Source organism: Squalius cephalus, assembly GCF_949319135.1.
Source record: "Squalius cephalus genome assembly, chromosome: 20".
Lineage (NCBI taxonomy): Eukaryota > Metazoa > Chordata > Actinopteri > Cypriniformes > Leuciscidae > Squalius > Squalius cephalus.
The window spans coordinates 12,075,927-12,092,817 of NC_137141.1; the positions used below are offsets into that span (position 1 = coordinate 12,075,927).

The following is a 16,891-nucleotide window of genomic DNA, read 5'->3' on the forward strand; positions in this document are numbered from 1 at the left end:
AATATTTAGATCTGGTGACTGTACAGGCCATGGCAGATGTTCAGCTTCACTGTCATGTTCATCAAACCATTCTGTCACAAGTCTTACTGTGTGCATTGGTGCATTATCACACTGATACACGGCACTCCCTTCAGGGTACAATGTTTGAACCAGGTGCACATGGTCCTCCAGAATGGTTTGGTAAGCACAGTAGGGAATGTCATGATATTGCAGCCCAAACCATCACTGATCCTGTGCTTCACTCTGGGCAGCAACAGTCCGGGTGTTAAACCTCTTTAGGGCTTCTCCACACCGTAACTCCCACTGATCTGGGAAAGGCAGCAAAGATGGACTCATCAGAGAACAGAATGTTTCACATTGTCAACAGCCCAAGATTTGCACTGTTGGCACCATTGAAACCAACATTTGGCATTAGCACAATTGAGCAAAGGTTTGGCTATAGCAGCCCAACCTTGAATATTGACTCTGTGGGGCTCCAGACAAACAGCTTTAGTGGAAACAGGAGAGCCGAGGTGCACATTTAATTCTGCATTGAGTTGAGCAGCTGTGGTATTATTAATTTTTTTGGATACAATACAGGTTAGTATCTGGACATCTCTTTCGGACAGCTTCCTCTTGCGTCGACAGTCACTCCTGTTGGAGGTGGTTTGTTCGTCCGATGTGATGGTATGCCGACATTACCCTGTATACCATAGCTCTCGATACACCACAATGACGTGCTGTCCTGGGCTCAGATGAGCCAGTGAGACACGCACCAACAATTTGTCCTCTTCTGAACTCCCATTATGTTGTGTGGCTGCACTATTCTTTGTACAGCTGTGCTATTGCTCTGCTAATTCAACCTTCACCCTCCGCTCTTACTGATGGAATGTAAAATCAGTGAAACCTCCAACACCATATTGGCCAGTGTTTCAGTTTCATTGTCCAACCCCTGTCCAACCAGGAAGGTTTCTTCAAACATCTTGGAGACGTTCCCGAAGTTCTTCTGGATTTAGTTTGTCTCAGTTTTTTCTGTTTCTTCATGTAATCACAGACAGACTCGATGATGGTGAGATCAGATCATACCGGCTGCTGTCAGACTCCTTGTGCATACAGAAATCTCACTGGATTATTACAATTAATGGCAAAAAGAATGTTTGGAAATGTAAACTGATATTTCCTACTGACACACTACAGCAAAAGATATAAATAACTGACTTAAAACCATTTTTTTATTTGGGGGGGGGGGGGGGGGGGGGGTGATATTAACATGCCTAAGACTTTTGCACAGTACTGTATATATATATATATACACACACACACACACAATTCTGCTAGCGAAAAGAAAAAAACATCCCCTACTTCCTTTTTTCAACAGAAAGAGTGTAACACAGAAATGCATTAGAACAAAACCAAACCAAGGAAGAGGCCACATAAAGGAATACATATCTATTATCGCTCAATAAGGACTTCTTTAAAATGCAGCAGTGCCAACATAACATGACATAGATTATCTGACATGTATGGCTAGTTACATAAACAGACAGTTTGAAGTATAACTTTAAAAAGTTGACAAATTAAAGTTCACCTAAAACAGGATGTTGTATGATAAATTAAATATATCCTGTTAAAGACCTCACTCAGGCTAATTGTATTCATTGTTCCAGTGCATCAGAAGAGTCCAGAGCTTTCTCTCCTAAAGGCTGATTTATACTTCTGCGTCGGACCTTCGCCGGAGCCTCTACGCTGTAGCCTCTACGCTGTAGCCTCTACGCTGTAGGCAACGCGTTGGTTTTCATTTATACTTCTGCGTCGTTGTCCGCGTTGACGTGCAATTCTAGCAGACCAATCACAGCGCTTGCGTCCGCGTAGAATTGACGCGTTGTTACATTTTTGGAGAGGTGCACATCAGGGTACGCCGAAGGGTACACACAGCCTACGACGTAGCTACGGCGTGAGTTCGGCTTAAGGGTCAAAGTACTGTATAAAGATGGATTTGCTTGAGAGAATCTGGATCAGTGTCATATTTTAGATAAACAGTGTAATCAAGTTGTACTTCCTCTATCCATTGGCTGAGTGCTAATTTCTCTAGGAACTGGGAAAGAAAAAAACAACAACTTAGAATTGTTTCATCAAATCTTGATTGAATCTTGATGTATTGAATTATACTGTCAAACACGATTAGGAGACAAATACAGTAATATCAGAGACAGAGCAAAACTTCTTACAACAGCATCCTGAAGTAGAGTAAGAGCTTCTTGAATGCCGGGTACAGTTACTAACAGTGCACCTTTCTTTCGGAAATTTTTATTAATAAACAGCCAAGCTCTGAAAAAGAAAAAATGTGTAATTTTAATGTAAACCTTATTTAAGACACAATTACTATACTAATTATTCAATACTATACATAAAAAGTCAATACTCTGATTATATTTTTTTGTCTAAGTACATTTTACCAATTCCAAACCACATAAATCTTAATAACTACTATTCATTTTGTATATCATCATTTGTAAGTGATTTATAATTGTTAACAGGCATATCTAGTCCAATGCTCACACATGCAATTTCTATAGTATTGCATAATATATAGTATTTCTATCGACTTGCATAATAATTATGCACGCACAATATATAATTTGTTTATTATATAAAAAAAACATTTATTTATGCATTATTTCAATAAGATCTCTGCATGTTCTTAAGTACAATCATGGTTTGACACTTACTGCATTTGATCACTTGGTTCCAAGAAGAATTCAAAAACGTTGTTCATGATCAAAACGTCTGTATTTTGCACTAAGGCAGCCTGAGAGCGGATATCTGCATGAATCACCTATGTAGGGCACATTGAACATCTCTATAAACATACTATCCGGACAAAACAATGATCATACAAAAAAAAAAATGAAAATATGATCAATTACCTGAATTCTGTCACTGAAGCCATATTTCTGTACAGCCATAGTTTGAAGCTTGACAAACTCTGAACTTATTTCAACCCCCATAAGCTGAGATGCTGCACTGTAAAGGTAGCCCTGAAAAGAGAAAAAATCAGAAGCAATAATGGATCATCAGAGTCGGACCATGTTTTAAAAAGAAAGATAAAAGCTGGTGTTGCCTAGGGGATACAGATCTGGGCTGGTACGTAAAATGTTGCAGGTTTAAACCCAGTAGGGAAAGGCACTTAACCCCTGGTTGCCCCAGGGCGACTGCTACTGTTTCAGTATACTATAAACATCACTTCTTTCACAATTGATAATGAGTTTAAGTGTGCTTAAACAAACATCATCAGCACTTTACCCCAAATAGCACAGCTCCTAATCTAGATCCCACATCCACCACCAGTTTTCCTGTGAGGTCTGGAAGAACGTTGCGGAATAGGAACTGGAGCTCCGGGATCGAGAATGAATGCGAGATGAACTCTTTGAAAAATTATTAATTGCATATTATGATGTTGCTTTTTATTGCACGAGTTTATGTACACAGCTAAGTATCCATGCAAACACTTACCCAACGGTGCTGTTCTGTGCGATCCACAGTTGAGGCAGTAGTTGCGACTCATTTTTCCCTCTTCACACAATGAATCTACAGTTTCCTCATCATATAAGAATGCATCTACATGCACAGTGGGATGAGGTTTCTGTTGAGTCTAAAAGTTAAAGTGTGCTTTAGGATCTAACAATGAAATGTAGTTGTGAATCCCAGAGTGAATTTTATTATTCACAAATTGAATAATTTCACAAAATTATTCAAGGTTTGTGAATACACAAACCTTCTGAATAGCCATGGTCTCTGAGGGAGCCATAGCCTCCAGTGGAAGGCAAGTCCTTAGGTCCTCTGCAATACTTTGAAGAATAACACTTTGGTTATCCACCAGGAAATCATCCAGATCACCTAAAAATGTCGAAGAAAAACTGTTATAGACAGATTAATATTAGGGTAAACATTTTAACAAACAGATAACACTATATTCTTAATATACTGTATACTTAGTATACTTAAGTTACATTAACCATTGCAAAATTGTTAATGTAAGTAAGCAATAGTATGTCTAAATATGCAAATGGGGCATTAAATATGCACTAATTTGCACAAATTTCCAGAACAGATATGTGAACATTACATAAAGCCAGGATCAAAACTTAATTTTGTTGACATTTAGGAATAAATGTTATATAAAAAAGCCCATTAAAGATATTGTTATTGAAAGACAGGCCTATGCATTGTAATTACAAAGGCAAATAAATAAAGTGTAGTAAAATAAACACTTAAATGTGTATGTTGGATGTTTTCTTTCCACTGGCATGAACGAAGACAAGTTATTGACCAGTCCATGAAAAATTGACCAGTCCATGAAAAAACAATGATTTGCCCTTAAGTTGTTTTTGCATTAAGTCTAATAAGAACACATGCTTACATCTTGCACATAATCTAATCTTCAGCTAACAAGACAATAACAAAAGTTCCTGATTTTACCAGATGTTTTCAACCATTCTAGGAGTTTTGGAAGATGTTGCCTCTCCGTCTTTGAAAACACCTGCAGAATTTCATTCTTTGCTTCGTTAAAATTCATCGATTCAAGCTCTTGATACTTATTTTACGCCAATCACAATCTAGGTTGCCCTGCATAGGCTACTACTACTGAGCAACACGTATGAGCCTGCGGTAGAATCAGTGGGAAGAGTCTTGTTTAAGGTAGAACTTTACATTTTTGTGAACATCAACCTGATATTATAAAATATTCCAGGTGATAATTCCATTTGTAATTTAAATCGACTTAATTAGATTTGAATGACTCTTAAAGGTAAACATTTGTACCAATTTTTTTTTTTTTTACGTTGGAATCAAATGTATCTACTGCTGTGCCACCTTAACACAAGCTTCCATAATTTTGCCTCATGACCAACATCTCTAATATAAAGGATATTTTAAAAAGAAACAATAATGGAATAAATTTATATTATAATTTATATACACAGAGATATAAAAATATTACACGCAAGTTAAGTGAATTAAAACGAATCTAAACTATAAATAATAATAAAAAAATATTTTAAAATAAAAAAGGCGAACTTTTGTTTTACACGGAAGTAAACTCACGTCACGGGAAGTTGGGGGTTAGATGACGTTTGTAGTCGCTTTTCCACTCGGCGAAAAACAGCTGCTGCGAGTTTAGGTAAGTCATGTTTAATCGAAACATATCTCTATATCTTAATATTTCGGACGTCGAACGTTTTAAACTGACATGGGGTTGACTTAAACATGAATTAATTCCTGTATTTAAGTAAATCAACAACGGCTGTGCGGGTTACAGCGGCTCTCTTGGCCTCTTTTTAGCATAGAGCTTAAGTCAGTCTTAACAGACATTCAAATATATAATATAAAACTATGATGATTTCATAACAGTTTAAAGACTCGTGTGTGCCAACATTTGTGTTTTGATGTAGTTTCGATACATGGCTTAAATATGCCAGATTCATCCAAATCGTAGAGTCCATAGCTGGTAATAACAAACATTCAAATGTATAATATAATGATTTCATAATAGTTTAAATACTCATGTGCGAGCCAACATTTGTTGTAGTCAAATGTAGTCCCGATACATGGCTTAAAATGATCTACACTTATCCAAATCGTACAGTGCAAAGCTGATAATAACATAACAGCTCATCCATTTGTGTTTGGCATTTTCTGATTTGTGTTTGCCTAGAGAGGTTGAAAACATCATTGTGCTGGTTCCACTGAAGTCTCCAGGTCCAGAGTGAGCAGTGACAGGAGGGTTGTTTTGGGGGAAACCCCATCACATTGGAAAGTCTCATTCTCATAACAAGTAAGGAAATGTACATTAGATCAATCACAATTGTAATGTATGTCATCACTCAAGTCCTACTCAATGGCTTCGTGACTGGAAGCTGGTCATCTGCTAGCCTACATCTCTTTCTCTTTTATTTGTTGCAGGTTGGCAGCTCTTTAACCGCAAAAATGGTTTTAGCTGATCTTGGGAGGAAAATAACCTCAGCTTTGAGGTCTCTGAGCAATGCCACCATTATCAACGAGGAGGTACAGTGAACATAATGCATTTTGGGATTAAGTGTATTGTGTCCATCATAAAATGCTAACTTGTTTACAATTTTCCTTAGGTATTAAATGCTATGCTCAAGGAAGTCTGTGCTGCCCTGCTGGAGGCTGATGTGAATATCAAGTTGGTAAAGCAGCTTAGAGAAAATGTCAAGTATGTAACAAGAGTTTTTGTCTTTTTAATGGTAAATTCCCTATTACAGAATGCCTGTTCTTTCTATAACCACTCTATGATTTCAGGGCAGCCATTGATCTGGAGGAGATGGCCTCTGGGCTGAACAAGAGAAGAATGATCCAGCATGCTGTTTTCAAGGAACTTGTCAAGGTAAGTAATTGTTTCCTTTTTTTGTCTCTGTTCAAGGAGACTCTGATCTCCTGCTCAGGAGATCTCTATTTTTTTTAATGGAGGAGAGAAATAATATTAAACCAAATTGAATTGACCGCTAGATGATCGGAATGTATTCTATAAGATGAATACTGAGTGCTTTTAATTGCAGCTGGTGGATCCTGGAGTCAAAGCCTGGACTCCCACAAAGGGAAAGAACAACGTTATCATGTTTGTGGGTCTGCAGGGCAGTGGGAAAACCACAACATGTTCAAAGGTGAGCAGTTCTTGGGTATTTGCCCAGATTTTTACAGACATTTTAGATTATACATCTCTTTTTATACAGCTAATCACACAAGCAAGAATCTCTTTTTCCTTTCTATTAGTTGGCATACTACTTCCAAAGAAAAGGATGGAAAACATGTTTGATATGCGCCGACACATTCAGAGCAGGTAAAGTCCACTCTGTCTTTACATGTGTTTGCACACTAATACTTTCTGTACTTAAGGGGAAAAAAGTCAAATTGTTTTTTTTGTTTTTAAAGGTGCCTTCGACCAACTCAAGCAAAATGCAACAAAAGCCAGAATACCCTTTTATGGGAGGTAATAAAAGCGTTATTTCCTGTATTATTTCCTGTTACAGTTGCATTTGTTCACCAAACCTAATCATTGATTCATGTTGGTTTGACTTAATAGTTACACAGAAATGGATCCAGTGATCATAGCTGCAGAGGGTGTGGAAAAATTCAAGACAGAAAACTTTGAAATAATCATTGTGGACACTAGTGGTAGACATAAACAGGAAGACTCACTTTTTGAGGAAATGCTTCAGGTGTCAAATGCTGTGGTAAGAGAAAGACGTCCTCTGTTTTGATCAAATAAAGCAATAAAGATAGAAAAATATGAATTATATAATAATAAAGCTTGATGTTTTGTGGCTGTTACTGTCTGTTCCCACAGCAACCTGACAACATAGTGTATGTGATGGATGCCTCCATTGGTCAGGCTTGTGAGGCTCAGGCTAAGGCCTTCAAAGACAAGGTAGATGTGGCTTCTGTTATTGTCACCAAACTGGACGGCCATGCCAAGGGTGGTGGTGCACTCAGTGCGTAAGTACACACTTTATGCTTTGTACTTTCAGCACTTTAATAAAGTAAATAAATGAAAGAGTTGACAGACAATTTATGTTTACAGTGTGGCGGCCACAAAGAGTCCCATCATATTTATCGGCACAGGCGAGCACATTGACGACTTCGAGCCTTTCAAGACTCAGCCCTTCATAAGCAAACTGCTCGGTAAGGTTTTAAAATACTACTGAGCTTCTGTCAAAACCTTCAGATAAAAGATTTAAACGCACAAACATCTTATTGTCGTTGGAACTGTGCTATTTATGTTGCAATTCTTATTTTTCCTCTAGGAATGGGAGATATTGAGGGACTGATTGACAAAGTGAACGAACTAAAGCTTGATGACAACGAGGAGCTAATTGACAAGCTCAAACATGGTAACTATAACATTTCTATAAGAATGTGTATTTTTGTGTTTTCAATGCCATTTTTTGGACAATAAGATATTTTCCAGTGTTTTTCTTTTTCACTAACAGATGTGACATTTCTCTCTCTTAGGTCAGTTTACACTCAGGGACATGTATGAACAGTTTCAGAACATCATGAAAATGGGACCTTTTGGTCAGATCATGGTAACGCCAACCTTAACTGAAAGGATGTCTAATTATGTTTACCCACAGAGTAGTTCTTTTCTCACAATTTCTGTTTTTCTTTTTGTTTTAGGGCATGATCCCAGGCTTTGGAACAGATTTCATGAGCAAAGGAAATGAACAGGAGTCTATGGCCCGACTAAAGAAACTCATGACAATAATGGATAGCATGAATGACCAGGGTATGTGCTTTTTAAATTCTTTTAATACGGACTTATAACTTATATGTAAATAAAGCATTGACTAGCCTAAATAGAGTGCTTCAAGTGTGACATCAAACCCCGGAAGATTAATTCTGCAACAACAACAAACGTCCTCATTGACGAGCACTTTTGTAAGGGGGTTATGAGAGAGCTTCAACTTTAGTTTAAAAGAATAAGAAGATATTTTTATTAGGGCTGTCAAACGATTAATCGCGATTAATCGCATCCAAAATAAAAGTTTGTGTTTACAGAATATATGTGTGTGTACGGTGTATAATTATTTTCTATATATAAATACACACACATGCATGTATATATTTAAGAAATATTTGCATGTATATACTGTGTATATATATTTATATTATATATAATTTATATTATATATAAATATTTTATATATAAATAACACATTTTTCTTAAATATATATGCATGTGTGTGTATTTATATATAGAAAATAATTATACTCCATATTACACACACACATATATTATGTAAACACAAACTTTTATTTTGGATGCGATTAATCGCGATTAATCATTTGACAGCCCTAATTTTTATTGGTCATATAACGTCTGGAAAAAAATAGCGCAGTCACAGGACCAAGATGAAATTACCAGAGCTCTTGTGTCGACTGCCAGTGTTCACGCACAAAATCAGCTATGTCTTTCTTTGACTGTATGCATAAGTTACAACTTTAATAGCGTACACGTAAAAAAAACGAAGCATACTTTGGGCTTTAGATGTTTTGTTCTACAACGTAAACTGCACACACTCACACCCCAAATGTTCTTATCTAGTTACTTATCAGAAACATGTTTTTAAAAGGAATTGTTCACTCAAAAATGAAAATTCTGTCATTTACTCACACTCAAGTTTTTCCAAACCTGAATTTCTTTTTTCTGCTAAACAAAAGAAAGATATTTTGAAGAATTTCGGTAACCAGACAGCAGAGGTGTAAAGTCCAGGTTCAGAAAGTAAAAGTCCTCCTCAGTATTTTTTTCCAATCACCTGGATTTGCTAATTAGCACAGTTTTTCAGAGTTCATGGGTGGAATAAACATATGGCAGGACTTTTACTTTCTGACCCCTGGACTTTACACCTCTGCCAGACAGTTGATGGACCCCATTGACTTGACATTCTTCAAAATATGATTTTGTGTTCAGCAGAAGTAAAATTCATACAGGTTTGAAACATCTTGAGGGTGAGTAAATGATAGAATTAAAATTAAGTAACTATTCTTTTAAATAAACATTACAGCTTCAAAATTCGTGTTTTAGATGTGTGTGTAATTTGCGTTGTAGAACAAAACGTCCAAGTATCAAGTTGTTTACCACAGACCTTATTTTATTCCATATATTGAAAAAAAAAAACATTATAAAAACCATAGAAAAATCTTGAGGGAACTGCTGGCGAATTAGTCTTTTGGTTTTTGACGTTACGTCTGCAGCACTCTATTGGAAAATTTTAGGCATAGTTCTGAACTTGACCGGTTCAGTTAACATATTGTGCTTTTTCCAACTCAGAACTCGACAACAAGGATGGCGCCAAGCTCTTCAGTAAACAGCCTAACCGCATCCAGCGAGTGGCCCGGGGATCTGGAGTGGCTACCAGGGATGTACAAGAGTTGCTCACCCAGTACACAAAGTTTGCGCAGATGGTCAAGAAAATGGGAGGCATCAAAGGCTTGTTTAAAGGTTGAGTGATTTGTATCCAATGCTTGTAAACCAGCCAAACATGATACATTCAAAAAAACATTTTAGGCATTTAAAATCAGTGACTCATTGTATCATTGTTTTGAAGGAGGGGACATGTCCAAGAACGTCAACCCGTCACAGATGGCGAAACTGAACCAGCAGATGGCTAAAATGATGGATCCCAGAGTGCTTCATCACATGGGTATGAGCTTCCTTAAACCATAACATGCTTTAGTTGTTGCTTGACCATTGACTTACCTCTACTATAGATGGGCAAGATGTTGCATGCAAGAACCTACTTAAAATGCACTTTTCAATATCATGTCATCAGGAGATATGTAAGGATTTTTGAATATCGATTATGGTTGTAAAAGCTTTACTGAAAGACAACTGTCTTTGTTTATTTGCAAGGTGGCATGGCTGGACTGCAGTCCATGATGAGGCAGTTTCAGCAGGGAGCTGCTGGCAACATGAAAGGCATGATGGGATTTAACAACATGTGAACCTCTGATCCTGCAAACAGAGGATGCAAATGATGGTTTTAGCATACAAAACCTGGGCAGATGAAGATGGTTTGATTTCTGTGTCTTGCCACATATAATTTAATTCTTTAAAAGGTGTAAAACATTTAACAAAGACTCATTTAAATGTAAAGCCCAGTCTTTCTGGAGCAGAAAAATGGGGACTGTTAGAAGAAATGTTGCTTCCTGAGATCAAGTCCAGGGATTGTTTAAAATGTCTTGTGACGTCAGAGAGTGTTCATCTTGGCAAATATACACACAGGCATCTGAGTGCTTCACAAAAGTTGTCAACAAAAATGACAACTGACTTTTACTATCTCTAAGCTGGATTACAGGTAAAGCCGCAAAGGTTATATGATTTTACAGTAATTGCTATGACCATCTTCATAGCATAATATATTCATGAGTAGAAATCATGGTTTATTGTATAATTGACTATTTCTGATTTCTTGGTTTGCCATAGAAAAGCTTTGGCTTTGTATCAGAGATGAATACAGTAGTTGCAGAAGAGTATGTGGCAATATTTTTGTCCATAACGTTATAATAAAATTTATATGGCAACATTTTAACAGCAGTTGTCTTATTATCCTCTTTGATTATGCTGAAATGTCATCAAATATTTAACTTGTGTTTTTTTTAACATACTGACCATAGTACTTTCACTGTTTATGTACATTTGAAATCCAGATGAAGGAACAGCTGGATAAATTTGCACAGAGATTAGTTGGTCAAATTTTTGTTTGATTTTAATTGCTTAAAAAAAGTAAATTACAAAAATGCTTTTAAATTGTAAATTCTTGCAGTGAATGTAAATTGTTCACATTTTAAGTTTTGTATTGCTTTTAATGCAAAAATCAAGGAAACTGCAATTAAAGATAATGATGCATCATGAAACATACATAAAATATTTGTTTGTAAAAAGATAGTTTATTGCTTTAATACTTAAATTGTATTAATTACAATTTAATACATTTATTGATCCAATTAATTCCATGTGGGGAAACTGATTTGCTTCTAATATAATGTCTATAAGATATTTTCATATCGAAGAATTACAAAATCAAGAATACAATGTTATTGCATGAAAATAATGGTTATCATAACATGAGTGTTTAAAATCTGATAAAATACGTCACTATTAATACTTTACTAATTCATAGATACAAATATAATATTTTAATTAAATTAGTAATTTAAGTAAAAAATATTTATTGCATAATTATCTTGAATATTATGCAGTTTCTCAAAGATAAAATGTGCAATTCAACTCTTGAAATGCATCATGAAATGAGTCTCGGACTCTTGACGTGGCACCGACTCCATGTTGAGTTGATACGTCATCAGCTCGGGAGCTCGCTTGCGCCCGTGAGCGCGCCGCTGTCTGTCACTGACTGAGAGTCTCCGAGGAAACACACAATCAAGGCTTCAGGTATGTTATAACACAACTTTCCCTTTACAACTAGATGAACATTTAAATTACGTTAATGATTCGATCAATGTTTACGATTGTAGAGCGTTAGATGGACTGTAGCTCAAGAAATCGAGGGTTTAAAGGGCATTTAGCTTGAAGTCAGTGTTGACTGGAAGCATCGTATCTACATCAACAAGCAGGCAGGCATTCACAAGGTGATGCTAACTGAAATGTTTGAACATGTCTTTATGAAGTAGTTGTAGCACTCAGGTTGTTTTCTTGTTGGTGTAAGATGAGTGGTATGTCCTAAGCTACCGAACTAGCTTTCTGTTGCTAATTTTGGAGGGTGGGCTCATGCCCCCAGTGGATCACCCAGTTCAAGTAAACTAAACTAAAATAAACTAAACTTATTCAACAAAGTTGGATGTGTCTGTATAGCTGATTATATAGCCATAGCTTTATGTCTTTCCTTGAGAGAAAGAAATAATCCTACATTTGCTATTAGCCTTATAATGTTAGCATAGTCACTGATTTGAAAACTGTGCAGACTGTTGCATTGTTGATTTATCTTGTATCCCATTATTTCCCCAAAAGTGTTTTAATTTGCACACTTGGCTGTGTCGAATGTTCTCTCTCATTGGTCTGTTCTTCTCAGCTGCACATGTGGCTTTTTTCTTTTTCTTTTTTTGGGTGCTCAGTAGTCAGGGCTTGGTCTGTGAAGGGGTTTCAAACACTGGTTTGGGGCCAGTGTTAAGAAAACTTTACATTAACACACACACACACGTTCAAAAGTTTGGAAACATTACTATTTTTTATGTTTTTGAAAGAAGTTTCTTATGCTCACCAAGGCTGCATATTTGATTACAAATACAGAAAAACAGTAATACTGTGCAATGTTTGAATATATTTAAAAATGTAATTTATTCATGCAAAGCTAAATTTTCAGCATCATTACTCCAGTCTTCAGTGTCACATGATCCTTCAGAAATCATTCTAATATGATTTATTGTCAATGTTGGAAACTTTTTTTTCAGGATTCTTTGATGAATAAAAAGTTTAGAGAGAACAGCATTTATTTAAAATAGAAATCTTTTTGTAACAATATACTCTACAACTCAAACGGTTGGGGTCAGTGATTTATTTTAAATTGTTAAATTGATAAAAAGTTATAGTAAAGATTTATATTGATAGAAAATAATTCTATTTTGAATAAATGCTGTTATTTTTAACTTTTCATCACAGGTTCCAAAAGGTATTAGCCTAAGCAACACATCTGTTTGATGATAACTGAGTACCAAATCAGCTTATCAGAATGATTTCTGAAGGATCATGTGACACTGAGGACTGGAGTAATGATGCTGAAAATTCAGCTTTGCATCACAGGAAAAAAAATAGTTTAAACTTAAGTTATAATAGAAAATCATTATTTGAAATTGTAATAATGTTTCACAATATTACTGTATTTTTGATCAAATAAATGCAGGCTTGATGAGCATAAGAGACTTCTTTCAAAAACATTTAAAAAAGTAATGTTTCAAACTTTTGCCCAGTATATACTGAAATTCTATCTTAATATATACGTAGCTACCTTTATATTTTAGGACAGGGGTTTCTCACAAAGGGTTCCATATGTTGTTGACCTTGGCTTTTTTTCCAAAAGTTTGAAAACCACCTAGTAGGCAGCATTCTGTGCATCAAAGTCACGGTCAGACAAAGATATAGGCTGTTACTCAAACCCTAGTGAGATGCCTACCTAGATGGCATTTGTCGTCATAGGTGCTTTCTGAACAGAGCTTCTATCTCTTATCTCATTCCAGCTTTTAATGATGTGTGATGAGACGTTATAGTTTGCCCTATGTCCAAAGAGTAATGATGAATCAGACTGGGCTGGCCTGTCTCTGTAATATACACACAGATCAGATTGCCTTAGAAGTCTTATTTGAATACATCACTGGGTAAATTTCTGTAGTGACTGTTTCACTGCTTGATCTTATAGTTGTTCCTCAATTAAGATGCCATTACATGGAAATCAGTAGTGCTCCATCTGTAAAGAGTGTGTATAACTTGTAGATTCCAGAGGGTGCTATGGCGACCTTCCAGGAGTTCATCCAGCAGAACGAGGACCGCGATGGCGTCCGTTTCAGTTGGAACGTTTGGCCGTCCAGTCGTCTGGAAGCCACGCGTATGGTGGTTCCCGTGGCCTCCCTGTTCACCCCGCTGAAAGAGCGTCCGGATCTTCCCCCGATTCAGTACGAGCCGGTGCTGTGCAGCCGGGCCACGTGCCGAGCTGTGCTCAATCCTCTGTGGTAAGTCTTGTTAAGTCAGAGCAGACAGCATAATGAGTTCACAGATGGAGGATCTTCTACTTATCCATTGCAGTAATTTCCAAATAAACACATTTATTATGAAAGCTGGATACATTATATGCGATGCTCTAATATTATTATGCTTCTGTTTTTTTTCTTTTTCCATTGTTTGCACAATCAGTCAAGTGGATTACAGAGCAAAACTCTGGGCGTGCAACTTCTGTTATCAGAGAAATCAGGTAAAGTCATTGCAGTTTTAAAAAGAGTAGGGCTGACACTCACACAGTCAAGTAATCGATGAAAAAAATCTAAAATTATTTATTATTTATAATAATAATAATAAATGCATCCATTAATTACAAAATTGTTATTCCACATCCTGCCCAATGTTGTCCTTAAAATATGCAATTTGAATGCAGTGTAAACAAACATAGTGAATGTATTTATGTAAATGTATGTACCAAAGGCTCTGTGCAATTACATGACTAATCAATAATCAAATTTGTTGTTGATTATTTTCATTATTGATTTTATCATGTTGTTGAAGCCCTGGAAAAGTGCATTGTCCTTTAATCATTGGCTTAAACAATATCATGTCATAGTTCCCTCCAACTTACGCTGGAATATCAGAGGTCAACCAACCGGCTGAGCTTCTCCCACAGTTCTCCACTATTGAATATGTTGTCCAGGTATCACCTTTAATTAATTACCTTTCATTGCCATAGAAATACTGGACACTAGACGTGGAATCATGAATAGCTACTGACTCTGTTTCTTTTCTGTAGCGTGGTGTGCAGATGCCTCTGAACTTCCTGTATGTGGTGGACACATGTATGGAAGACGATGATCTGCAGGCGCTGAAGGAGTCTCTTCAGATGTCCCTCAGTCTGCTGCCTCCCACTGCTCTGGTGGGCCTCATCACGTTTGGACGCATGGTCCAAGTTCACGAGCTGGGCTGTGAAGGCATCTCTAAGAGCTACGTCTTCAGGGGAACCAAAGACCTCAGTGCTAAACAGCTCCAGGTGAAGATTTCATGCATGAGAAACTAATTTAAGATACAAGTGTTTGACTGAACTAGTCGGCACAAGTGTCTCTTAATATGCAATATTTTCATTTCATGTACAGGAGATGCTTGGCTTGACTAAAGCAGCTGCACCGCAGGCAGGCCGAGGTCCACAACAGCCTCAGGTTCCTTCTTCAAACAGGTGTGCTAAATTCAACTGCCTCTTCAAGCTATATAGCTGAATAATTACTTTGCATAATCAAATTGAAGCTCGCAAGAACCTTGATAACTGTTCACAGGGCAGACTCTGTTTTCTTCTATATATTTAAAGGGGTCATGACATGAGAAATCAAATTTTGCCTTGATCTATTGAAATATGAGAGGTCTTTATACCATTAAAACATCCTGCAAGTTTCATAGCTTAAAGGGATACTCCACTTTTTTTGGAAAAAGGCTCAATTTACAACTCCCCCAGAGTTAAACAGTTGAGTTTTACCGTTTTCGAATCCATTCAGCCGATCTCCGGGTCTGGCGGTACCACTTTTAGCATAGCTCAGCATAGATCATTGAATCGGACAAGACCATTAGCATCTCTCTCAAAAAAATGACCAAAGAGTTTCGATATTTTTCCTATTTTAATCTTGACTCTTCTGTAGTTACATCGTGTACTAAGACCGACGGAAAATGAAAAGTTTCCAAAAAGCCTATTTCGAAAAAAAGTGGAGTATCCCTTTAAAACGTCCTCCTCATTATAAACAAAGCATTTATTTAATCAAGCTCCAAAAACGTTTCGTTTTGATATTGCGGGATCTGTGACGTCACTCGGGTGAATACGTTTACATATCACCGCTTCAAGAGCAAGACATCATCGAATAGTTTTACATCATCGCACCATAGGTCCTGCCCACTGGCATTCATGTGAGTGTCACATCGCGTCAAAAGCAAATAGAACCCATTATAATCAGACAATGTCTACACTGGATACAGCATACAGATGCGCATTCAGTTTCTGACACACTCCATGTGCTTGAGTCTGTCGACAACAAAATGGAAGAATGAAAGAAGGTTCCCTTTGACGCGTCCAGTTTAAACAGCTCATTTGCATCTCTGCACAGACTTTAGAAGGATCCCAGCATCAGAAACAAATGGATGGTTTATTTTAGTGGCGTCCTGGATCACATCAGAGGGTTATATGCAGGGGTGCACATGGTGTGCATGCGTGGTAAAATTGAACGATGCACACCAGAAAACGTGGAGGGAAGCGCTTTTGAGTACCAACATTTTGAAGACACGGACACGTTTACTTACTGGAGTAGGATTTTTCTCCATCTCTGGTAAGATAGCAGTCATGATTAGGGTAGCACGATACAACGTTTTATTATCGATATCGCAATGTTCATATCTGGAAAATAGTCACATCGCAGGATGTGAGATGTCATGCACTTATAGGGATCTTAGTTGATCGGTTCTGGTTCGGAACGCATGTGATTCGCGGATTAATTGCAAAGCTTACTCATCACAGAGTGAAAGTTTATCGTTTGCATGTGTTTTTAAGTCCTGTCAGTTTAAACATCAAGCGCAAGAACAAGACTGTAACTCGCGCGCACACAGAGCCACGCAGACAGCATGTGAACGAGTTCACAATTCCGA

The 16,891-nt window shown here is 37.0% G+C and overlaps 3 protein-coding genes across 5 annotated transcripts in view; 2 read left to right on the forward strand and 1 right to left on the reverse strand.

Annotated features, from left to right (window-relative positions):
* Positions 1 to 1,190: 1,190 nt before the first annotated feature.
* Positions 1,191 to 4,637, reverse strand: LOC307148256 (uncharacterized protein). Its single transcript, XM_079853656.1, has 8 exons — positions 4,459 to 4,637; positions 3,755 to 3,876; positions 3,493 to 3,631; positions 3,283 to 3,404; positions 2,907 to 3,017; positions 2,709 to 2,815; positions 2,208 to 2,307; positions 1,191 to 2,074 (listed from the first exon to the last, which is right to left on the reverse strand). The coding sequence occupies exons 1-8, from the start codon at positions 4,553 to 4,555 to the stop codon at positions 1,952 to 1,954; spliced, it is 921 nt and encodes a 306-aa protein (XP_079709782.1). The 5' UTR covers positions 4,556 to 4,637; the 3' UTR covers positions 1,191 to 1,951.
* A 434-nt stretch (positions 4,638 to 5,071) lies between these two features.
* Positions 5,072 to 11,437, forward strand: srp54 (signal recognition particle 54). The gene is made up of 17 exons (XM_079852704.1): positions 5,072 to 5,158; positions 5,693 to 5,812; positions 5,941 to 6,042; positions 6,123 to 6,214; positions 6,301 to 6,385; positions 6,558 to 6,662; positions 6,772 to 6,838; positions 6,931 to 6,988; positions 7,082 to 7,232; positions 7,346 to 7,494; positions 7,580 to 7,680; positions 7,803 to 7,889; positions 8,011 to 8,084; positions 8,176 to 8,284; positions 9,830 to 10,000; positions 10,107 to 10,202; positions 10,412 to 11,437. The coding sequence occupies exons 3-17, from the start codon at positions 5,965 to 5,967 to the stop codon at positions 10,501 to 10,503; spliced, it is 1,515 nt and encodes a 504-aa protein (XP_079708830.1). The 5' UTR covers positions 5,072 to 5,158; positions 5,693 to 5,812; positions 5,941 to 5,964; the 3' UTR covers positions 10,504 to 11,437.
* Positions 11,438 to 11,850: 413 nt separating this feature from the next.
* sec23a (Sec23 homolog A, coat complex II component) overlaps positions 11,851 to 16,891 on the forward strand; it is a 32,788-nt gene continuing 27,747 nt past the window's right edge. Inside the window, exons 1-7 of one of the 3 annotated variants that reach the window (XM_079853975.1) lie at positions 11,852 to 11,950; positions 12,034 to 12,147; positions 14,003 to 14,238; positions 14,420 to 14,477; positions 14,841 to 14,927; positions 15,024 to 15,260; positions 15,364 to 15,443. In XM_079853975.1, coding sequence (XP_079710101.1) covers positions 14,018 to 14,238; positions 14,420 to 14,477; positions 14,841 to 14,927; positions 15,024 to 15,260; positions 15,364 to 15,443 — 683 coding nt within the window. In that variant the 5' untranslated portion in view covers positions 11,852 to 11,950; positions 12,034 to 12,147; positions 14,003 to 14,017. Of the gene's footprint in view, positions 11,951 to 12,033; positions 12,148 to 14,002; positions 14,239 to 14,419; positions 14,478 to 14,840; positions 14,928 to 15,023; positions 15,261 to 15,363; positions 15,444 to 16,891 lie in introns of all 3 variants that reach the window. The other 2 variants (XM_079853974.1, XM_079853976.1) reach the window with 2 other exon arrangements.